General features: G+C 37.7%; 3 protein-coding genes across 3 annotated transcripts; 2 read left to right on the plus strand and 1 right to left on the minus strand.

The window, feature by feature from the left end:
* Positions 2,792 to 4,393, plus strand: LOC109234680. Its single transcript, XM_019400747.1, has 3 exons — positions 2,792 to 3,057; positions 3,268 to 3,679; positions 4,097 to 4,393. The coding sequence occupies exons 1-3, from the start codon at positions 2,792 to 2,794 to the stop codon at positions 4,391 to 4,393; spliced, it is 975 nt and encodes a 324-aa protein (XP_019256292.1).
* Positions 5,567 to 10,453, plus strand: LOC109234071 (TMV resistance protein N-like). Its single transcript, XM_019399918.1, has 6 exons — positions 5,567 to 6,061; positions 6,155 to 7,262; positions 7,339 to 7,782; positions 7,873 to 8,778; positions 8,936 to 9,614; positions 9,699 to 10,453. The coding sequence occupies exons 1-6, from the start codon at positions 5,592 to 5,594 to the stop codon at positions 9,800 to 9,802; spliced, it is 3,711 nt and encodes a 1,236-aa protein (XP_019255463.1). The 5' UTR covers positions 5,567 to 5,591; the 3' UTR covers positions 9,803 to 10,453.
* Positions 13,660 to 23,769, minus strand: LOC109234072 (PHD finger protein Alfin1-like). Its single transcript, XM_019399919.1, has 5 exons — positions 23,366 to 23,769; positions 22,666 to 22,698; positions 17,804 to 18,032; positions 14,256 to 14,376; positions 13,660 to 14,164 (listed from the first exon to the last, which is right to left on the minus strand). Exons 1-5 carry the CDS (start codon positions 23,460 to 23,462, stop codon positions 13,892 to 13,894), a joined length of 753 nt encoding a protein of 250 aa, XP_019255464.1. The 5' UTR covers positions 23,463 to 23,769; the 3' UTR covers positions 13,660 to 13,891.

Here is a 24,403-nt window from a genome sequence, read left to right on the forward strand (position 1 = left end):
GCAACCTTCCCCAACCCTAGATCAACAAGCACAAACAGCTCAAAGAAAAAACATGCTGAATCAATATGCAAAAGATCTAAGGCAACAAAATCGCAATTCTCAGATGGGCACGACTGGACTATGTGCCTCCTAGTCATCGAGATGGTACAATTGTAGTTCAAATTGTTGAGAAAGATGTTCAAAAGCTAAATGACTACTGGGATACTGCCTTAATTGGCTATGTACTAGGTGATACTCCATAAGAGAAATCTATGGAGGCTTTTATTACATCTGTCTGGGATTTTGTTTCGAAGCCACAAATACTGTATCACAGTGACAGATACTATGTGTTTAGATTCTCAACAATTAAGGACAGAGATCTAGTGATGCAAGCAGGTCCATACTCGTACCACAATAAGCCGCTTATTTTATAAAACTGGGAAAGAGATTTTCATTTTGATCCTAAATGCATCACTACCATTTCTTTGTGGGTAAATTTTCCAAGCTTGCCTATTCGGTACTGGACCGCAGATGCTCTTAGCAAAGTGGCTAGTGCTATTGTATCCCCTATGTACACTGATAGATATACAACTAATCTCAACAGAATCTTATATGTGAGAGTCCTAGTAAAGGTTGATATCACAAAATCAATGCTAGAGAGTATAGAAATTGATACTCCGTCTGGAACTATTCAGCAACAAATTGTCTATGAGTGGAAACCAAAGTTCTGTAGTGACTGTAATCATTTTGGCCATGAAAACTTTGAGTGCTGGAGGAACAAATAGCAAAACAATGATGAGGCAGAACTTAAAGCACCAAAAAGAAGGAACAGAGCAAGAAAGAAAAAAATAGTGCAGGAATGGAAGCCAAAGGAACAGATAGAGCAAGGTGATGTAGAAGATGCAAAAAGGAAGGGAGATCAGCAAGAAGGAGTTGGAAATGACAAACAAAAAACAGTTGCCGTAGACTCTCTAACACAATTGCTCAGAAGGATTGGTGAATGTAGAATTCAGCATAGACAGAGCGTTTAAATAGAACGGTAGTCTCGAAATGAATATGGCACCAATACAAATAGATTCAAGATTCTGGCAGAGTGTGTGCCAAGCACTTCTAAAGCAGCAGAGACTGGGATTGATCCTGCACTCAAACCCCCATGATTTTGTGTACTTGGAACATTAGAGGGCTGAACAAGCCCTACAAACAGAAGGAGCTGAGACTCTTTCTGCACAAGAATAAAATAGACATCTTTGGATGTTTATAAACTAGAGTAAAGGAAAGAAAGGCAAAAAATATATTGAACAGGGTTGCTAGGGACTGGGGCTATTGCTGTAATTATACCCATGCTGTAAATGGGAGGATTTGGCTAATATGGAGATCATACCTAATAGTCAAAATACTCAAAATCCATGAGCAATTCATCCACTGCTCTGTGGAGGATCCAACAACAAACTTCTAGATTCTGTTGACAGCAATCTATGCTAGGAATAAACTTCAGGAAAGGGAAATTCTATGGCATGATCTGCAGCTATTAGCAAGTCAGATACAAACACCATGGCTCATTAGTGGGGACTTCATAATGTGTTGAGCAATGATGATAGAATAGGAAAACCAGTTACATCTGGGGAGGTGCAAACTTCAAGCAATGTATTGACAACATGCAACTGACTCCACTTGGGACAAAGGGATGCCTTTTCACCTGGTGTAACAAGCAACAAGCAAGTAGTAGAGTGTACAACAAAATTGATTGGGCACTTGGAAACTTCAGCTGGACTCAGATATATGGGCACTTAGAAGCAAATTTTTTAGACCCTGGAGTATCTGATCACTCTCCAATTGTGATTCAATTATGGAAGAGGAGCTACTTATCCCAAGCCATTCAAGCTCTACATGGTGACAATGGACCACCAAGACTTCTCACCTTTGGTGAATAGAGTATGGCAACAGCAGGAAAGAGGGGATCCTATGTCACTCATATGGCAGAAGCTCAAAAGAATAAAAGATGAAGCTAAGGGACTGAACAAATCCATGGCAGGCTATGAACAAAGGTTGAATCAAGCAAGGCACGGTTTAGAATGTGTACAAGCAGCACTTGTCATTATTCCCTTTAATCAAATGCTGATTGAGTAGGAGAAACAAAGTATTATTGAATTGGAAAAATGGAGCATAATAGAAGAAAGAATCTTGAGGCAGAAATCTAGAGCAACCTGGATTGATTATGGAGACGCAAATTCAAAATACTTCTATGCACAGATGAAAATAATGGCCAGCATAAATTCCATCACATCAGTATATAATGAAATAGGAGTGAAGATAAATGATCCAAAAGCTGTGGACAAAGAATTTCTTACCTTCTTTACAAAGCTAATGGGGAAGGCAAATGGATTGATGCATTGCCCAAACACAAGTATCATAAAAGCAGGAAACTACCTCACCTTAAAGCACCAACAGGAATTGATAATGGATATAACACATGAGGAGATTGATGCAACTATTAGGGACATGCCAAATGATAAAGCTCCTGGAGTGGATGGATTCCCTATAGAATTTTTCACTAAGCAATCTGAGATTGTGAAACAGGACATCTATGAGGCAGTGAAATATTTCTTTTATACAGGGAAAATGATGTCAGCATGGAACTGTACTGCTATTACATTGATCCCTAAAATCCCAGCTCCAACTCAAGTGAGAGATTACAGGCCAATAGCATGCTGCACTATACTATATAAGATTTTTGCCAAGATTACCGACCAACAGAATCAAGAAAGTGATAGAGGTGGTTATTGGAAAATCACAATCAGCATTCATTGAAGGAATGGGCATTATTGACAACATCCTATTTAGCCATGAACTTTTCAAGGGTTATAATAGGAAAGGTATATCCCCCAAATGTGTGTTGAAAGTGGATATTAGGAAGGTATATGATTCCTTGGACTGGCAGTTCCTCAGGTGCATGCTAGCAGACCTTGGATTCCCTAAGAAATTTATCCACTGGGTCATGGAATGTGTGACTACAGTGTCATACTCATTGGTGCTCAATGGAGGCCTTACCAAACCATTTCAGGCTAAGAGAGGAATCAGGCAACGAGACCCCATGTCTCCCTACCTCTTTGTAATTGCAATGGAATACTTACAAAGGAAGATGAATCAACTACCATTGATAAAGGAGTTCAATTATCACCCACGATGCAAAAAGCTAGGAGTGACTCACATTTGTTTTGCTGACGACTTACTCATGTTTTGCAGGGCAGATATTAATTCATTGACCATAATGCTGGAAACCTTTTAAAGGTTCTCTGATGCATCCGGCCTTCAGGCAAATGCAGACAAAAGTTCTATATACATTGCTGGTGTACACAAGGAACTTAAAGACTCATTAAAAAGTTTGACAGGGTATACAGAGGGATCCATACCTTTCAAATACTTGGGAGTACCCTTGTCTGCCAAGAAATTGAACAATCAACAATGTCTACCATTGATGGAGAAGATCACAGAAAGAGTCAACTGCTGGTCAGCAAAAATGTTATCATATTCAGGGAGAGTACAACTTATTAAGTCTGTGATCTTTGGTATGCAGACTTATTGGGCTCAAATCTTCATATTGCCCAAGAAAATCATGAAACTGATTGAGACTATTTGTAGAACATACCTATGGACTGGTACTAGTGCCACATCTAGGAAAGCACTAATAGTATGGGACAAGGTATGCCAACCAAAAGCTGTAGGAGGATTAAACATCATCAACATGGGATTATAGAACAAAGCAGCAATCGTAAAGCAATTATGAGCATTGGCAAAGAAAAAGGATACACTCTGGATCAAATGGGCACATTGCTACTACATAAAACAAAGAGATATTGACACTATGGCTACACCTAAGACAGATGCTTGGGTGGTCAGGAAGATTATAAATGCAAAACAAGTATTGTTGCAGATGAACACAATGCACACCAACCTTAATGCAAAGCTGACAACTATGGAGATTCAGGGTAGATTTCAAATACATAAGGCATATATTCAATTGTTACCTCAACTCTTAAAGGTTGGCTAGAAGAGTATACATATGCATTTACAGATCCATCCAAGATTTAAGTTCCACTTATGGCTGGCAATCCATCAGAGACTAGCTACTGTGGATAGATTGCAGAAGTTTGGAATCCAAGTACCATTGGATTGTGCTTTCTGTGCAAGGAGCATTGAAACATTTAGTCACCTATTTTTTGATTGCTCCTATACTAGCATAGTATGGAAAAGAATACTAAACAGGTTGGGCCATAACAGGAGAATAGGCAGCTGGCGAACTGAGATAGAATGGGTAAGCACTCTAGCTCAGAGGAAAGCTGGTATGGCAGTAATTACCACTTACACATACAAGGGAGATAAAAGAGCAAATGGCAGTCAACATTGCAAAGCTTGAATCATTACCCGTAGGCCAAATGCTGACTCAAAATTTGTTTAGAATTGTAATTAATATAGTCTAATTTTGTAATTGTAATTTGGAGGCTGATGATCAGCATCAACCTGACTTTGTAAAGACAATTTTTTTGATGAAATGGAAAGTCCGTTTAATAAAATAAAAAAAAGAAAATCCCAACCAGCGTCCGGATCTGGAATTGGCTGGTTCCCCGGTAAAAAAAAAAACACTAAACCAAACTTTATAATTTAACTTTACCAATGAGAGTCTTTTATGAATTTCGATTCCAAGTAATCTTTGACCCCCGTAATGTAATGGAAAAGGAAAAAATGTAAAGCAAAGAAAATTGGGTATCCACGTGGACTCAGAGGAATAAAATGGCGCAATTCTAAAGTCAAATGATCAGGTTCATCGAACAAGCCTGTAAGTTGAAAATTCAAAAGCTATCATCATTTAGATTTCTAGTGTCCCTGGAATTTCCTTTTGTCCTAATGCATCACATGTTTTCTGTCATGGATAGCCTTCTTCTGATGGAGTTAGGCACCACTTGGTCGAGAAAAAAATAAACACGTAACCCCTCTGACTTTATATATGACAAGTTTTTCCAGAAAAATTGACTGTATTAATACTATTTATACTTATACATTTGATATAATGCTCTATCACATCATATATCAATTATTCTATTAATAATTTGTTATACTAAAGTAAATAAATTTGGACGGAAGGCAAGAGAATGATAACGTGACCGTAGACAATTTAAAATAGTTTAAACAAAGGAGTGCCTTGTATATTTTATTTTTAAGTATTTCATTGTTCCAAGGTATTAATATCTGGCAAAAAGTCTAACTATTCTTTCCATTAGAAGTTTGCAACAAAAATGCACTGATATTACCAATAAATTTGCTTCTGATTTAATTTGTTTCCTAAACTACAAGGTTGGTTTTGTTGGTTTGGAGTTTCTCCATTGGCTTCTTCCTTGGCCTAACTACAATAACTTGCTTGGAAACTCCTCCAATTACACCTATATTAGGTGAATCCAAGTGGGGTTAGATTCATTGACTTCATTTTCTTTTCAATAAATTAATGTATAGAATATTCCTTTTCATTTTGACAATTGAGGTGGCCTATCTACTCTTGTACTCCATTGCTTTTTCTACACTTCCATTCCATGCCTCTTGCCAAAAGTCAATCAGAAAAGATGTCTCAGTTTGTTCATCATGTATTCTTAAGTTCCAGAAGCAAAGAAATAAGCAAGACATTTGGAGATCATCTTCATATAGCTTTGCTAAATGCTGGTATTCGCGCATTCACGTTTGATGAAGAGCTTGTGGAAGAAGAGGAACATCAGAAAAAAGTTCAGAAAGTAATTCAGGAATCCAGGATTCTTATAGTTGTTTTTTCGAAAGACTATGCTTCTTCACAGAATTGCCTTTATGAACTTGTTTATATTCTTGAAAGCAAGAAAGCTTTTGGACATTTTGTTCTGCCTGTGTTTTATGATGTGGATCCATCACAAGTCCGGAAGCAGAAAGGAAGCTTTGAAGATGCTTTCTTTAGGTATGAAGAGAGATATAAAACAAAGAACGACGAATGGATGGAGAAATGGAGGGCTGCCTTGCGAGAAGTTGCTGATTTGGGAGGAATGGTCTTACAGAATCAAGCTGATGGGTAATTCCTTTAGAACTTTTCTGTTTATGTCATTCAGTTATTGTTAGTGCTAATTACAAAATGTAAGAATACTGGATTCAATCGAATTTTCAGGTATGAATCAAGGTTTATTCAAGAAATCGTCAAGGTGGTTGCAAGTAAACTGAATCGCACAATTTTAAGTGTTGCCCTCCATCCAATTGGAATAGATTCTCGAGTTAAAGACCTTAACTTATGGCTGCAAGAGGAATCAACCACTGTAGATATCCTGGCAATACATGGTATGGGAGGAATTGGGAAGTCTACAATAGCGAAAACAGCTTATAACCTGAACTTTGACAGATTTGAGGGAAGCAGCTTTCTTGCAGATGTGAGAAAAGCTTTAGAAAAGTACGATGGTTTAGCTCGTCTACAAAGACAACTTCTCTCAAATATTCTTGGGAAGAATGTTGAAAAGTTGTACAATGTCAATGAAGGGGCTGTCAAGATTCAAGAAGCCATCAGCTGCAAAAGAGTTCTTGTTGTTCTTGATGATGTGGACGAGTTAGATCATCTAAATGCTGTACTTGGTATGCGGCATTTGTTTTATCCAGGTAGTAAAATTATCATAACAACAAGAAATGGACACTTACTAAATTCCAGTGAAGCCTGTAGATGTAAGATGTATAAGTTGAACTCTTTGGATGCTAGAGAATCACTACAGCTTTTCAGTTGGCATGCATTTGGTGAAAAATACCCTCCCTTAGATTATATGAATCTTTCCAGAGACATTATAGTTCATTGTCAGGGAATTCCATTGGCTCTTAAAGTTTTGGGTTCCTCTCTTGGTGACAGAAGCACAGAGGTGTGGGAAAGCGCAATAAGGAAATTGAAAGCGATTCCAGACAGTAAAATCCTGGAAAAACTAAGGATAAGTTATGAATGTCTACCTGATGATAATGTCCAGAACCTATTCCTTGATATTGTCTGTTTCTTTGTCGGGAAGGACAAAGATTATGCAGTAACGATACTTGATGGATGTGGGTTCTTTTCAGTTGTTGGAATTCAGATTCTTATCGATAGATGCTTATTAGCAGTTACTGACAATAAAAAACTGATGGTGCATCAACTAGTTCAAGACATGGGAAGAGAAATTATTCGCCAAGAATCACCTCGAGAGCCTTGGAAAAGAAGCAGAATTTGGCTACATAAAGAATCCTTTAACATATTGCAGGCAAAAACAGTAAGCATCTGACTCCATGATTTTGAACATGCATTTCAATATCCCTTAATGAATATGATTTGTTGCTTTTTATCAGGGTACTGAAAATATCCAAGGCCTAGTGCTTGACATGCGACTGTTGAAGGAAGTCAAATATGTCGGATCAAATTTAAGTGTAAATGATGCTAGACACAACCGCTCTAATGATCCTGCAGGTGAGAGATCGCTGGTGGTGAGTGACGTTAACTCACAAAAGCGACGGAGGTTAACTGTTTTCGAGCTGTTCACAAATGTCTTTTCAGAAATTTCAAATGGTGTACAGTTTGAACTTGATGCATTTTCAAAGATGAAGAGACTGAGAATTCTACAGCTTACTGATACAAGGTTCACTGGCAGCTATAGTTGGTTTCCAAAGAATTTAAGATCACTTCATTGGCATGGATTTTATTTGAAGTTCATTCCGAAGGATTTTCCTTTGGAGAGCCTGGTTGCTCTTGATATGAGGAAAAGCAAATTGGAACAAGCCTGGGATGGAACCAGGGTATATGTTGTACTTTCATGTTTTAGCAGTAGGGGAAGTAGTAACAGCTTCGTTTAATAAACCTAATGAAGTTGATATTTGCTATTTCAGGTGCTCAAGCAATTAAAAGTTCTCAATCTCAGTCATTCTCATTTCCTAAGAAGGACTCCTGATTTTTCTGGGCTTCCTAATCTGGAGATACTCATCCTAAAGGACTGTATAAGATTGTTCAGTATTCATGAGTCGATCGGAGACGTTAAGGCACTTGTTCTGTTGAACTTGAGAGACTGTAAGAATCTGAGGAATCTGCCAAGAAGCTTTTGTAAGCTCAAGTCCTTGGAAACACTTATCATTTCTGGCTGCTCTAGACTTTCTATATCAACAATGGAATTAGGAAAGCTGGAATCCTTAACAACCCTCAACGCAGACGAAATAAGTTACAATCAGGAGAAATCATGGACTGAGCTCTGGCAATCTTGGTCATCAAGATTAAGAAAATCTCCTGATTATAACAACTTCTCCTTGTCTTCTTTATCAAGTTCCCTGGTTAGCTTGAGCCTTGCAAAATGCAGGCTAACGGATGATTTTCTATCGCTTGGTCTTTGCAATCTTTCCTCGTTAAGGCATTTGAATCTAAGCGAAAACCTGATTTGTAACCTGCCACAAAATATCACAAATCTAAGTATGCTTCAGGAACTTTGGCTAGATGCATGCCCAAGCCTCCAATCGCTTCCCAAGCTACCTCCGAGCCTCATCAAGCTGAAGGCTATAGACTGCACATCATTAGAAAGAGTTACAAATCTGCCAAACCTATGGGAAACTCAAACTCTACTCTTGGATGTTACAGGAAGCGAGAAACTAACTGAGATTCCTGGACTGTTCAAGCTAGAGCCAGTCGGTAACTTTAAGGAGGAAATGTTGAACATTTTAAGCCATCTCAACCTGGAAAATATAGAAAATGCAGAGGTAGAACTATTCAATAGGCTTACAGACACGAAGAGGAAATATCTTGTGCAGGTATACGCGTTTTTTATTAGCATGACTTTCATCTGACACTTAAGCATTCTTATCTACTAAAGTCCATCTCTACAAAGTACAACAGAAACAAATACAAAAGAAAAAAAGCCAACTCCTATGGCAAGTTTACCATGCTTTATCTTTTTTTTTCCTTTAGGGACTCTACGAGTTTGGAATCTTCAGCACATACTTTCCTGGAAGTGAGATTCCAAGTTGGTTCAGTACGAAGAGTGAAGAAAGCATATTGACTCTGAAAGTTGATTCTCATACTAATACCAAGATAATAGGACTTAATGTCTGCGTTGTATATTCACGTTCCACTCATCATAGATTTCAACGCTGGGGTGAAAACCAATTTGGGAACTGGTATTCTTTTTACATCAAACTAAGTAATGTGACCAGCGGCGACAAGTGGATTTATGCTCCAACATTCATAGGCATTCCAGGATCAAATGAAGATCTGACATTTTTATGCCACTGGAAATCTGGAAAGTATATACAACCTGGTGACGAGATTAACGTCTCAGTACTTGGTTGGAGTTATACTTTTCAAATGAAAGAATTTGGAGTCAGTATTGAATGTGACAGACCAGAAACAGACCAGCACTTAACATCAACTAGTGAATCAAAAGAGCTAGCAATCCAACATCGGTATCCAAGCAGTTCTATGCAAGAGCACTGTGTCATGGGAAGTTATATGCCTGTATATCAGGTTGCAGCTCGTCATTACTACTTTTCTCACCCAGACTACTTTTTGCCTAAATCCAATGAACATGCAGCTGTGAGGTCGATCTTGTACGAGAACTTGTTTGAGGATTTTGTGCACACTACTACAGGTTTAAGATTTATTTAGCTTTCTGTTTCTCAGACTAACCATACTTTTTTCTTCTTACTGATTGGTGACAAATTTGGTACCAAAGATGCAGGAGCAGAAGAAGATAGCGATTTTGATTTCGATGATGAGAACTACACTGAGGAGGCTGCCTTGGCAGAACTAGAGGACAACTTAGAATGGCCTTGGTAACAAATAGAGAAGTGAGACACGCATCATGTATAGTAAAAGAACCAAACTAAGCAGGAAATCATTGCAGATAATGGATCAAGCAAACAGTTGCTTGACTGCAATCTTCTTTCCCAGCCTAGTTATTTCTACATCTTTATCTTTTGAACTTTTTCCCCTTAAGTTTTTGTTTTTGAGCATGAATATTCCGAATGTTTCCTGGTTATTTGGTTTTGCTAATATCCCATAAAGGCGAGCAATGCTCAAACGAACCTTCGCATATCTTTTTCTCAAAGTTCATGGAGGGAAAAATATGATATGACACGTGGTCACCTAAAGGAAGGACACGTGGAATTCAAGACGGAGATGGTCACCGAACGCAACTATTTCGCTTGTCATCGGGAGAGAATGTTCATAAAGGTGTATTAAATGTTTTGCATCGGGTAGCATTTAATAGAGAATATTCTGCAATATTAAGAACGGCTGCCTGTTATAAGGAATTTGGCATTTATTTACACCGTTACACCTTCATCAATGACCCTCATAATTGACATTAAAGGAGGACACGATCCGAGGACCTCATTCCCAAGACATAGCTATAAATAGAGAGCTCAGTTATCATTGTAAAGGATATGAATTTTCTGGCAAATTTGTATTGTTATACAAAGCTTAATATCATTTACTTTCTTGCTTTTGATCTCATCATTGCTGCACCCGTAAAGCTTGTTCCCGGAATCGTTATTTCTACTTTCTGAGGCTAAGATAAAGTAGGTAAAATTTGAGGAGATTTGGGGGGGGGGGGGGGTAGGGGGGGTTTCTAGGATCAGATAGAAGCATCATCCCAGATTGTGATATGAAAAAGAAAACTTGATCAGATAGTTCGTGCAAGGCATTCTATAGGCATTGTAGAAAGGATAGAATATGAGCCTAATCGTTCTTCTCGAATCGCTCCAGTACGATGGACCGGGGGGTCCGCCAGAGAAAATGCAACACGATAGAAGAGTTCGCTTCGCCGCATAAGATCCTCGAATCAACCATGACTACCAGAGTTAGGAGGGAGAAAGAGTTTTTCTATATATTTATCTCCATCCAATCAAAGACGTCCATGCCATAGAGAATCAGGCTCGGCAAAAACGTCTTATAATAAAGGGGGTACTCTCTTCTTTGATATGCACTATATTATTGTGTCCTATTCATTAAGGGGTGATCCGGGATTGGGGGAGGTAGGGAGTATGGTGGGTGGGTGGTGTAGAAAAACAAAAAAATACAAAAAAAAAGTAAAAAAAATTTTAGGCGGGGGTAGGGGTATGGTGGGTGGGTGGTGCAGAAAAACAAAGCACAGAAAATTAAAAATATAAAAAAAAAAAAAAAGAAGTAAAATTTGGGCAATTAAGTAAATTTCTAGATAAGTTGGGTTGAGATCCCTTTGTTTTGGGTGAGTTTCATGGATTGTATTTGGGCTACTTAATTGGTCAGAATGGGCTATAAAAAATAATGGGTTAACTTGGGCTCAACCCAAATTGACCCATGAGCTAAAATGTTTGTAGCCCAACCATTAATCTCTGGGAGGGTTGGGCGGGTTGGGCAGGTTGGATGGGTTTGGGCTCAAATTGCGCATAAGCTAGAAGTAAATGGTTAATTTTTTCAAGACAAAAATATCCTTACCACAAATTTATACTTCTCAAATTATCTTTCCTGAATTTAACTTTTTTCCTTTTCCGTTTTTGTTTCTACCATCTCTTTCTTCTACTTTTTTCGCTTTCATTGTATTTTTATTCTCCTTCTCATATTAATATATTTTCTCTATTATAGTAAATAAATTTCTTCTTTTATATAAGATTTATGAGTTAAGTTTTAAATCTGTACTTAAGGATGTATTTTGATATATTTGAACCATCATGTATATATTAAGTAATACCAATGACTTAATATTATTGCTTTAGATAACTATATTTTATATTAATTAATATTTATCTTATATAATTTTACTTGTATTTTAATTATATTGGATTTGTTGTTGTTGTTATTTTATATTTTTCTTATATAAAAATAAAATTTTAATTAAATTATTTATGAATATTTGAATTTATTTCTCGTTTTTTATATGATACTAATTGTTAGCTGAACATTTATTGTCCTTTTTCATAATTTGACACTCAAAAAAATTAAAAGATTTTTTTTTTTGTAGTGAGACATACATTAAAAATTAAACGTCATTACGTACGGAGACAAGTCTCGGCGACATGGTGCCTGCTTTGTCTCTTTCAAAAAAAGGTACAACAAAAGTTTGGGGGGGGGGGGGGGGGGGTAGGTAAATAGATTTAGGATTCCAAAAACATCTGAGTTGCTTCCTTACTTAGCTAGCTTGTCTGCTACTTTATTTGCCTCCCTAAAGATGTGCTTCAGTGGCGGGTCCTCCATCTCCTGTAATAGCTCTCTGCAATCATCAACCAAATTTTGATAGTAGCAATCATTGTTAGTCATCATGTTAACTAATTCTTTGCAGTCAGATTCGATAACTAGATGGTGTAGTCCTTTTTCTCTAGCTAGTTTTAATCCATGTAGCAAGGCTAAGGCTTCCATGTATATGTTTGTAGCATGTGGGATAGCCATACTGAACCCTAGAACCCTAAAAAAAATTAAAAGATTGCCCAAACACAATTTGTTCTTTAAATATTGCAAAAAACACTTTTCTAATGAATTGGCCAAATACAACTATTACTCCCTCTGGTTCACAATAAGTGACCAGTTTCCTTTTAGCACGCCCATTAAGAAAATGCTAAAAATACAAAAATACCTAGTATGACTAAACTACCTTTATTAAATATTGGCCACATAGTTATAGTGAGGAGTGAGAAAACTTTTTAGAGATATGCACATAAGAGTAAAAGAATAAAAACAAATTGAATTTTTTCTTGATTACCTAACTGGACACTTATTTTGAACCAAAATGAAAAAGTAAACTGGTCACTTAGTGAATCGGAGAGAGTACTTTCCAAAAGTACTTTTTCGAAAATTATTTCTAAACGAAATCACTTTTCAAAATAAGTACTCCCTCCGTTTTAATTTAGATGATTAGTTTGACTCGACACGGAATTTAAGAAAAAGAAGAAGATTTTGGAAGTTGTGGTCTTAAAAGCTTAAGGGGTAAAAGCTTTGTGGGGCCATGACATTTGTAAGGTTATAAAAGCTTCTCATTAAGCTAAAGTAGGTAAAATAAAGAGTTTAAAGTTAAATTATTTCCAAATTTAGAAATGTGTCATATTTTAGAACAGACTAAAAAGGAAAGTACCTAATCTAATTTGAAACAAAGGGAATTGTTTCTAATAGCTTGGCCAAACGGGCTCACTTTTCAAAATAGGTAGTTTTTGGTTACTTGACCAAACGAGCTCGTAGCTGCGTAGATTTAGTGCTGAACATAACATCACACGAGCAATCAACACGTATTTATCGAAAATGGAGTAGCAGATACACAGAAAAGGACCCCTCTTCTGATGTTTTCCGCTTTGAGCGGTAGACGTAAATAAACCACGGGCGATAGAAACATGGGAGTAAAATTATTTGGCGCCAACGTCAGGAATGAAATGAATCAGACAAATACAGTTTTGTTCATTTGGTAACTTAGTTCCACCAGCAATGATTTCATTGAGATCTCATATATACAGTGAGTCACAGCATCTACTGTCCCCTAGCCCCAGACAATTTAAGCCATGTTTATCTCATACGTGAATTATAGCAGTTGCAGCCCCCATTACAAAGTAAGGCACCTGTCTTCTGCATCCCTCACGCATAGTTTAGGTCATTATAGTATTCAGATCAGCAGTCTTAAGAAATAGACATACATAGCCCCCACAGGGGAGACAAATTTGCAAGGAATAGAGAAGGCAATTCCAAATACACAATGACAAAAGGCACAAATTTTCTTGATCTAAAACACAATCCAAAAGCATACAAGAGAAAGCAGAATGCAATGTCTAAAAAAATGGCGATCTAGCATACATTAATTCTGACACTGGTCACAAGCTTGACCTTTTTTTGTTTGATAAGTTAAGCTACAAATTCTACACCTTTCATTCACCATTTGACTGATGCTTGCTCTTCAGTTTGCGCAGTCTAAACTCTGGCCCTCTTGTTACTGCAACTAGGACACTTATACTGCTTGATGTGCTCAGCCTTTGCTGGAGTAATCTTCACACATTTGCCATGGAACCATTTCTCACACACATCACAGCAAATCCAGAATTCATCTTGGCCATAATTATCACCGCAAGCTCCACAGAGGGTTGCCCCTTGTTCATCTTCTTCTTCTACCTCCTCCCCGCTCTCATCCTCCTCTTTAGGTGGAGACACCTTAACCCCCTTGTGCTGGAGCTCCGACTGACGAAACTGCAGAACATTGATAGCAGAAAACAATCAAACAACATGAAAGAAAAGATGACCAAAAAGCATTAATATCAAGGTCATGTGGATTGACAACCTTTCCGCTTGATTTACTCTTGCTGCTATTATTATGAGCAGCATCCCTTGCCTGTTTAGCAGCTCCAGTCACAACCTCAAACACTGTAGGGAGATCATTTATCATCTGGAAAAGCCTCTTCCTGTATACATGATTTCCCAGAAAAAGTCAATCTCTCTTCTGAAGGAACTTCAGACAAACATTAAGCAATATAACCCATATTTCCAGAGTGATCTAGCTAGGTGAAATATTGCAAACACTTGACTAACATAAACCACATTCATGAGTCAACAAGCTAAGGTTACATGTTCAAACAATGTACACACAACTATCGAACCTTAGCAAGATGTACTCCAGTAGAAAATCCAGATTACAATATATTTTTGCATAGCTTACAGTGGAAAAGATTTGATGACCCCTTGGGTAAAGAGACAGATGGCAGTTGATGATCCAAAGGCAGGAAGAAAGGGACAAAACATACTGCTGCCCCAACAAATATTGCACGAAGCGCCTAGACAACATGTGACAGACATCATATCAAATAACTAACTTATCCCATGATGCAGCGGTCAATACCACTAGCAGAACCAATTCTCAGTGAGGCCTTTGTCTAATGGCATCAGCAGTTAATACCACTAGCAGAACCAATTCTCAGTGAGGCCTTTGTCTAATGGCTAGCATAAGAAAACCTCTTTTCTTAGACTGTCTGCAAATAACGCGGGGTGCGTGTCGGATCCTCCAAACACAGTGCAGTTTGGAGGATCGGACACGGGTGTTGTAGCATTTTGGAGAGTCCGCCAATATAGTTTTTAATAGATATAGCATAATATACCCACTTCCCATAAAACAAAATGAAAATGAGATAGTACTAGTTCTGGTAATCATAACCCATAGAGGTTAAATACCTTCACACAAACTGAAAATCATTATACAAAACCACCAACCAAATTAAGCAATAATTCAACTGTCATGATAATTTGGGAATGAATATAGAATAGTTCCCAAATAAAGTTTAGTTAGACATTGGAGCATGGAGCTTCTAACTGATAACAAGCAACCATATGGCTTGCAACTCTTGGTTCTATAATTCTAAAACGTAGGTAGTAATCCTACATACAGTGTAAGACAGGTTCGTAGGGACGAAGAGGAAGTTTTTGCAGAATATTGAGCTTGATTATTCCCTCAAGCCATTGCGGAATTGAATAATTTGTACACGTGATCCAAAATAGGAAATGATACATAATCAGGAGTTAAATCTCTCAATTAATTCCCCTACAGATACCAATTGATATATGTAATATTTCCTAATCCATGTCCTTAATTACAGAATATTTACTCCTTAACTACAAAATACTATATAACTTCCCCTCAAGGTGGAGTATTAAAGTCGAGCGCTCCTAGCTTGCTGGGTATGTACTCGATCCCGAAACATCAAAGTAATTTTATTATAGAAAAGAGAAAAAGAATCCACAGAAAGGACTCTTCACCCATGTAAAATAAGCCGAGCATTAAACACAAATCCTCAAAGCAGGTGGAATAGCCATGACCTTTATAGATCCCCTTTGGATGTCCTTAAATACTTGATGTAGACACCATTATACAACTCAACAAGGTCAAACACTACATGATGAGTGGGTGGGAAGACAAAAGAAAAAATAGGAAGAAGTGAATTCTTGATTAAACAGAAAAAGCAACATCTTGCAAAGATAAAAGAACAATCCCACTATATCACGCAGTTTCCAAGGGAGAATATCATCTATGCTCTACAACATGTTCCAAGCAAAGAGAACTTTCAAACATGATTGCAAAACAGATTCTCTGTCATTTTCCCCTTTCACATAATAAAGTAAATTGGATAATAGTGATGAGAAAGTTAACAAAAGGTGAGCAGGCCCAGGGTGTAGGGGGCTAAAGACGTGCTGATAAAGCTTAACCTATAATGGATCAAATAAAACAAGTTTCGGAATGCTTAGACAAGTCAGGTTAAGAAGCATGAAGCAAGAGTAGCATGCAGAAGAAGTTGGAACAATTTCGGGGAAGGTAACGGGACCTTTTTTTGGCATGACAAATGGTGGGGATACTCAACCCTCAAAGAACAATTTTCAGACCTCTACAGCTTTACTCAAGATCCTCATGCTACGGTGGCTCAATGCATTAAAAGCACTGGATGGGAAGTTTGTTTTACAAGAAACAGTAACGATTGTGAACATGCCAGCCTTTCTCAACTTCTGCAACCATTGAGAAATTTTCAAAGTTCATCAGTCAATCTAGACTCTCTTCACTGGCTATACAAGAATGACAGGCTTTTCACTATAATTTCTAGTTACAAATGGCTGAAGCATCCCCCAGCCGCAATACAGGATAAGATTGGCCTTGGAAACAACTTTGGAGTTTGAAAGCACCACCAAAGTGGCTTGTTTCTGCTGGACAGTTAATTATGAGGCAATCCTGACCCAATATAACCTTCAACAAAGAAGCATGAACCATTGTAACAAGTGTTACATGTGTGAGAAGGCAGAAGAAGATGCAAATCACCTTTTCATTCACTGCCCAAGTAGCCTCTCGTACTTTTGGATTCAAATAGGCCATGCCAGTATCTACCAAAGAGCTTCTTTTAAGCTAGACAGAGAAAGGAATGGGGAAGGCAGGAAGAAAATCTGGGAAATCAAACCAGCTAGCATTTGGTGGGTCATATGGAAAGAAAGATATCTCACTCGTTCTGAAGGCAAAAAAGAGAACACTCACCAACTGAAGTTCAATAAGCTCTTCTGATTCTTTTCCTTTTGCAGGTGGTCCCCACCCGAATAGTAACTCGCTCATTATCTGTTCGTTTGTTTTTTTATGTTCTTTTTGGTAAAAATTTTTTGAATAATATTTAAGAAAAGAGTCTTCTAGGAAAATTCATAGAATTAGAGGAACTCCTCTTCTTGGACGAAATGATCAAGGAATACTCGAATGTCTTATATTTCTTAGCTTTTTTGTGTAACATGAAAAATGTATATGATGTAGAAAGATTTTTAAATTTCTTCAGCTATATGTCGAATTATACTAGGTGGAAACTGAGTTTTGTAAGATTCTTGGATATGGATACTGATACACTTGTTAGAACCCGATGTAACCCACTACACAAATCTTTGTGCTTTTTTGCTTATATAAAATGCTCCCTTATAAAACAAAAAAGAGAATTAGAACATTTTTCTTGAAAAGGAAGATGTTAGAAAAAATTACTAACAGATCCGTGCGTAAGAGAAATAAAGATAAAAGGGCAACCCAAAAATAGGCACGAAAAAAGAAGAGATTATAGACAGGGACGGAGCATGGCACATACAACAGGCACACCATTGGTTGTTTTTGCAGAAGGTAGACGAAACTATTTTTAAGGACCAGTAGAAGGTAGACATATCTCCTATTAGAAAAATGAAAATTACACATCCAAATAATGTACAATCTACATAATATACAACAACTTACATACCCATATATTCCCACCTGGACAATCTACATAGTATAAGGACAGGAAATCAAAGAAAAGATGAAATCAAAAGGTAGAAATAACAAAATGATATTACCTTTCACTCTTACCAAAACCAAACCGTGCGCCAAAGTAGAATGCAACAGAAAGCAACCATGAATCACTGTGAACTGCAACAAGTGATAACCAGTCCTTCTCTTGCATCCCATCACGAGCAAAGTTTATGCCTAGTGCTGGTTCAGGTAGTTCAGGAGGCACCTCCTCAACTGGGAGGTTTACTTCCCATGTTTCATTAGGGAGCCCATAGAGACACAAGTTCTCCTTTTCTGCAGGTAAAAACATGGGCATATGTTGGAGCAGTCATCAAGAATGATAGTAAAAGCTGCTTACGGAATAAACTCTATCAGGACCTCAAACAAGAAGACAGAACTACAGTTATATTGCATCTATAGAAGGAACTTCCCTGAACATCAAAATACAACAACAAACCCAGTATAACCCCACAAGTGGGGTCTGAGGATGGTAGTGTGTACGAAGCGTTACCTCTACCTTGCAAAGATAGACCCTCGACTCAAGCAAGGTACAGTCATAACGGTGTTTAAAAGAAGTGCAGCAGCGAAAAAGCCATAAAGAAGGATAACCGAAGCAAAAGAAACAACATGCGATAATAGAAATTTAGGATAAGAAAAATACGGGAATAACACTAAACTACTGGTATGGCAAAGAGATACGTTCGAATACCTGCTAACCCTCTACCCTAATTCTCGATCTTCACACCCTCCTATCAAGGGTCATGTCATTGGTAAGCGGTAGGTATGTCATGTCCTACCTTATCACCTCTCCCCAATACTTCTTTGGCCTACCTCTACCTATTTTAGGACCCACCATAGCCAACCTCTCACACCTTCTCATTGAGGCATCTGGCGTTTCCTCTTCACATACCCGAACCATCTCAGCTTACCTTCCTGCATCTTGTCCACCATAGGTGTCATTCTCACCTTTTTTTGATGAAGTAAGGAAGTTTCATTAAAAGCATCAAGAAGATGCATAGCAAAAGAGAATACAAGTAAATTGAGTGTGTCTGCTCACAAACATAAACAAAAATAAACCTATGTTAAAACTAAGGAGCAGACACAATCCAAAAAATGATCACAACTAGATACATGTGCCTGATTAAGCCAAGTAAAAAGGTTCAATAATCATTTAGCTTTAAGAGCATGGTTTGGAGTTAGATATCCCATCAAAACATCTGATATTCCTTTCAGTCCATATACACCAGAAAATAGAAGCGGGGATCAGGAGCCAAGTTTTTTTGATGGATTTGCCAACTCTCCAAGAGCACCAGCTTTCGTAGGCCTCTTTAATACTATTAGGCATGACCCAGGCTAGTCCAAAAATTGAGAAAAACATACTCCACAAATCTGCTGCAACTGCACAATGGAGAAAAAAATGCCTCACACTCTCTGCCTTCATCTGACACATGTAACACCTATTCACTATGTAGATGTTCCTTCGACTTAGATTATCTTGAGTAAGTAATGCTTCATATAAGGTTATCCAAGTGAAGCCAATTACTTTAGGTGGAAGTTTAGTTCTCCAGATGAGTTTCCATGGCCAGTTGTCAATCAACTCCTTGTTCGAGCACAAATGTGCATAAGCTTTCTTGACAGTGAATATCCCATCATGTTGGCCATCCGATAATAGTTTGTCTCTCTCCTGAGGTTTGATAGTGACCCCTGCTAGCTTAGATTGAAGCTCCAGATAGTCATTTAGCTCCCAGTCCTGTAAGTTTCTCCTTGTTTGTAGGTCCCATGAGTTGTTGTGCCATATCTAACCCACTGTGGAGTTTTGATTGCTAGCTATGAGATATAAATTTGGGTAGTCTTCTTTCAGAGTCTGGTTCCCTAACCACTTATCCTTCCAGAATGATACATATGCTCCATTCCCTAGCTTTATTGAACAGTTGAGCTGGAATTCACCCCATAGGCTTGAGATATGCTTTCAGGGACCAGTGCCATGTGGTAACCTGCTCTGTTTGGTGCACCATTGACTCTGCACCCCATACTTTGCCATGATCACGTCTTTCCACATCCCAGTGTTCTCAATGTTATACCTCCAATGCCACTTCATTAGCATGCTCTTGTTGTGCAATGCTAGGTCTTTTATGCCCAATCCTCCATGCTCCTTTGGCAGAATCACTCTTGGCCATTTCACCAGATCAAATTTGTTGTTTTGACTATTCCCTTCCCACAAAAAGTTTCTTCTAATTTTGTCTAGCCTTTTCTGCACCCTAGCTAGTATAGGAAATAGGGACATGAAGTATGTTGGTATGCTGTCCAGGACACTGTTAATGAGTGTTATTCTGCCCCTAGTGAAAGATACTACATTTGCCAAGTTTCAAGCCTTTTTTCAAATTTCTCTACTATCCCATTCCAGATATCTAGTGACTTGACTTTGGCTCCAAGTGGTAGACCCAAATATGTTGTGGGAAAAGATCCCACATTGCAACCCATTAGCTCTGCTAGCTCATCTATATTTGGGACTGTGTTTACAGGGTAAATAGTGCTCTTCAATCTGTTCATGTGGAGGCCGGATATAGCTTCAAAAATCATGAGTGTGAGGTTAAGATAGAGCACTTGCGACCTATCAACTCCACAGAAAATAAGCGTGCCATCTGCATACAAGAGATGAGAGACACTAATTGAGCTCCCAACAGAACTTTCCACCTTGAAACCCTCCAACAAGTGTATTTGATTTGCTTTGTCAAGCATTTTGCTAAGGCCTTCCATTGCCAAAATGAACAAAAAGGGTGAGAGAGGATCCCCTTGTCTCAATCCTTTCTGTGGGGAGAAGAACCCAACAGGACCTCCATTGACAAGAACTGAATACTTCACAGTTGTTACACAAAACTTGATCCACCTGATCCAACCTGCACCAAACCCCATCTTCCCAAGTATATTGAATAGGTAACACCAGGGATCATTCTCACCTTGTCCCGAATATCTTCATTCCTAATCTTATCCCTCCTAGTATGCCCACACATCTATCTCAATATCCTCATTTCCGCTACTTTCAACTTCTAGACATGAGAGCTCTTGATTGGCCCACATTCCGCCCCATACAACATAGTCGGCCTAACAACCACTCTATAAAACTTACCTTTAAGTCTCTGTGGCATATTCTTATGCGAGCCTCCATTTCATCTACACCTCGCTCCAATACGATGTGCGACATCATCGTCAATCTCCCCATTACTTGTGTATCAAGCCTCTTCCCATTACTTGTGTATCAAGCCTCAGTTCCGCCCCACTTCATAGGTACGTCACTGAACTTACACTCCAAGTACTCCGTCTTAGCCCTGGTCAACCTTAAACCCTTATACTCCAACGTCCAGCCTAGTGTTAACACTAACTCGCGTCTCGTCAATGCAAAGTATAACAATGCAAAAGGGCAGAATTATGAAGTACAACCAACAAAATGATAGATGTCAAAGCAAAAAGTAATCAATTTCTACCCTCCGCCTCCAACCTATGTTGCGCAGACTCTCCAAAATGTTGCCGCACTCGTGTCAGATCCTCCGAAAATACACTTACTTTTGGAGGATTCGACACGTACCCGGCGACATTTTCAGAGAGTCCGAGCAACATAGCCTCCCACCAAAAGAAAAAGAGATAAGATTAATTAGGTAACTGAGATTCTAATTAGCCACCAACAGCACAACCTCCACCAAAGGTGTGCCGATTAACAGTTTATTTGACATTCAAGAAATCTTTTCTTAGATGTATGCTAATTCTATTTAAGTTTAGTTATCGAGTAAAACCTTGTGTTTAAAATAAAGCAACAGCAGTACATACACAAGCGAAGCGGAGACAAGAATCATTGAGGAACACACTTGAACTAAGTGCACTCTGTTAGATCAAACAGAGATAGTTCTTATATGAAAACTCTGCCAGTGTTTTATATAAGCTGGTGCAAAGAGCAGCTCTTATACCTGTAACCGTTTAGAATAAAAGAAGTCCAAGCATTTTAATGTGTTGATTGACCTGCATTGACAAACAGTCATTCCTCCCCACCCCCTCTGCCCCTCCCTCAAAAGAAAAGAAAGAAAAAGAAGATAATACACATAATTCATGAGAATATTGTTTCCAAACTACAAATAACCAGCTTAACATGCATCCAAGAGCTACTAATAATCACCTAAGACATGCAACATATCGAAGCTACCATAGATAACATAAAGTTTAATTCATCCACGACAATTTATACCTCTCTAAGCTCATGCTTATAACTAAAATCAGGATCAGATCTAACATGTGACTTTTCATATATCGGCCTAAAATATCAACATTTGACATGCTCATACAAGATTAAAGTTCAATAAGTGTGACTTGATAGAAAACAAAACTCATCCCGCCTATCCGTGCAACTAAAAATCTCGCATGTGTTCTCCCTCAGACCTGATAAGCAATCAGCCAATTATCAAGATATCAAAGAAAAACTAACTAGCATTGATGCTTCTCCCTGAATTGAGTAAATATCTCATTTTTCCAGGTTATCTTTCAGACATAATTAACACCATGTAAATATTATCCATTAGGACCACAACATCCCTCATTTCAGAGGGCCCAGACCATTAACAACTTTAAGAAAAAACTGATTTTGCCATTTTTGCTTAACAACAGATGACAAAAAGATGCACTCAGTGAGAAAAGTTATAACAATGTGGTTTAGGCTCCAAAACTGCGAATGACAATGCAATTTAACATACACACACAGACTACATAAAAGTGTTACTTATAAAGTTCAAAATATTAAGACAGACTTCCAGGAATTAAAACTGCGGAAAACAAGCAACATTTCACATTTCTCAATTATACACCAAAAAAGAACCAAAGGAGCACATATTTACAAACATAAACAGTATGTATCCAAAGAAAAACTGAGCAAAAGGAAACTTACCAGGATCACACTGCTGATAGAACTTCTCAACATCTACAATAACACAAAGTTATAAACATCACAATTAGCAAAACCACCATGATTCTCACACACCCACAAAGCAAAAGGTCTAACACCCATATACTTACATGAAAAAATACATATGGAAAAAAAGTACCTTATTTTTCTCAAAAGAAAAAAAAAACACATGCGAAAATATGCTTTAGAAGGAGAAAATAATTACATACTACCTCCATGTTCAAAGTCAAACACTTTAGTTTTTGGTCTCAATTCGGACATCCATTCTTTCATTAAAAAATATTACACATTCAGAAACTGTACAAAAGAAGTACTATAAAAGTAGCAATTTTTCACAGAAAAATATTCAAAAATTTGCACGAAAAATGTAGTAATAAAAGAAAATTTGTTTGACTCTCCAAATTATAATACTGTACAAAAAATATACTCCCTCCCTGAAGGGATTTAAAGTCAAAGAATATAGTTATGGTCTCAATCGAACATCAATTCTTTCCGCTTACTCTAAATAATTATACATTTAAAAACTGTACAAAAAGGTAGTACTATAAAGTAGCAATTTTTTTTACAGAAAGATATTCAAAATTGCACGAGAAATCGTAATGAACGAAATTTTGTTTGACTCGAGAAATTGTAATAGCGTCCTCAAAAATAAAACCGAGGAAAGTGTAAGAAATTAAAGAACCTGCGGTAAGTGCTTTGATTAAACCAGCTCTACGGCCTTTGAAATCATTGAAAACTTCCTCTACGGTTCTCGGTATTGGATGTGGAATTCCTTCCATGTCCTCCACTACTTTCCACAATTTCAATTCAAACCTCACAAACAAAAAAATGCAATCTTTTTCCTTGTCTCAGGACAGGTGGATGAAATTAGGGTTTTGTTCAGAGCTAGGGTTTCTTCTTCATTTTACTTCAAGTTTAAAATCGGCTAATGTTTATGAATATGAGGAAAAAAGGCCCAATTTTTCAGGAAATTGCAGAGAATAATTAGAGGCAGTGAAGAAAATGGATTGGAGAGAGAGAGAGAGAGAGCAGCGGGAAGACAATAGAAGGGGTGTAATGGTAGGGTGGTGGGAGTGGGGGTGGGTGGATTGTAGTGTATATAGCTGCAGTAGATCTATATGTTCGGACAAATCTGTAATTAAATTATTGCTTAATTACACATGGCATAATATGATTGGCTAATTAAAGGCAAGGGGTTAGTTCTCTTTTCTTTTTCTTTTTTAAAATAAATCCTTTTTTAGTGAATAATCATCGGTTTTGTGGGTTTTGATTTTGACGTTTGTTGTTTTCAAGAAAGGTATCTCAAAGTAGGGGATTTATTGGCTTACTAGAGGAGTCCGGAACCAAAATGTGGTTCTTTTGGACTCAAACTACACAAATAGGTGTAAAAAAAAAAGTTACCATAAATATATATAACGCTAGAAAATCTGACGCTATACATTAACGGTAACTGCATCGTTAATGTATAGCGCCAGATTTTCTGGCGTTATACAAAAAAAATCTGACACAACTGATATAGTGCCATAAAAAGTGGCGCTATATGTTCTTCTAGAGCTATGTACTCTTTCTTTTTCTTTTTGGTAATTATTAGACATATGAAATAACTATGAAATATGTTGTTGTCAATTTATTTGCACTTTGAATATATTGTACTACCACAAAATACCACAAGATTAAAATTTGTGTCACTAAACGTTTTATATTTTTTGCAACCTTAGTT

The sequence above is a fragment of the Nicotiana attenuata genome, chromosome 11 (genome assembly GCF_001879085.1).
Source record: "Nicotiana attenuata strain UT chromosome 11, NIATTr2, whole genome shotgun sequence".
Taxonomy (NCBI): Eukaryota; Viridiplantae; Streptophyta; class Magnoliopsida; order Solanales; family Solanaceae; genus Nicotiana; species Nicotiana attenuata.

Excerpts from the sequence above, each read along its gene's own strand:
- LOC109234680 (XM_019400747.1), top strand. The coding sequence starts at position 2,792 with ATGGGCATTATTGACAACATCCTATTTAGCCATGAACTTTTCAAGGGT. Across the intron at positions 3,058-3,267 it reads CAGGCTAAGAGAGGAATCAG|GTTCTCTGATGCATCCGGCC; the intron begins GCAACGAGACCC and ends AACCTTTTAAAG. Across the intron at positions 3,680-4,096 it reads CACTAATAGTATGGGACAAG|AGACTAGCTACTGTGGATAG; the intron begins GTATGCCAACCA and ends GCAATCCATCAG.
- LOC109234071 (XM_019399918.1), top strand. The coding sequence starts at position 5,592 with ATGTCTCAGTTTGTTCATCATGTATTCTTAAGTTCCAGAAGCAAAGAA. Across the intron at positions 6,062-6,154 it reads TTACAGAATCAAGCTGATGG|GTATGAATCAAGGTTTATTC; the intron begins GTAATTCCTTTA and ends TCGAATTTTCAG. Across the intron at positions 9,615-9,698 it reads TTTTGTGCACACTACTACAG|ATGCAGGAGCAGAAGAAGAT; the intron begins GTTTAAGATTTA and ends TTGGTACCAAAG.
- LOC109234072 (XM_019399919.1), bottom strand. The coding sequence starts at position 23,462 with ATGGAAGGAATTCCACATCCAATACCGAGAACCGTAGAGGAAGTTTTC. Across the intron at positions 22,699-23,365 it reads AATCAAAGCACTTACCGCAG|ATGTTGAGAAGTTCTATCAG; the intron begins GTTCTTTAATTT and ends GTGTTATTGTAG. Across the intron at positions 14,165-14,255 it reads AGAGTAAATCAAGCGGAAAG|TTTCGTCAGTCGGAGCTCCA; the intron begins GTTGTCAATCCA and ends AATGTTCTGCAG.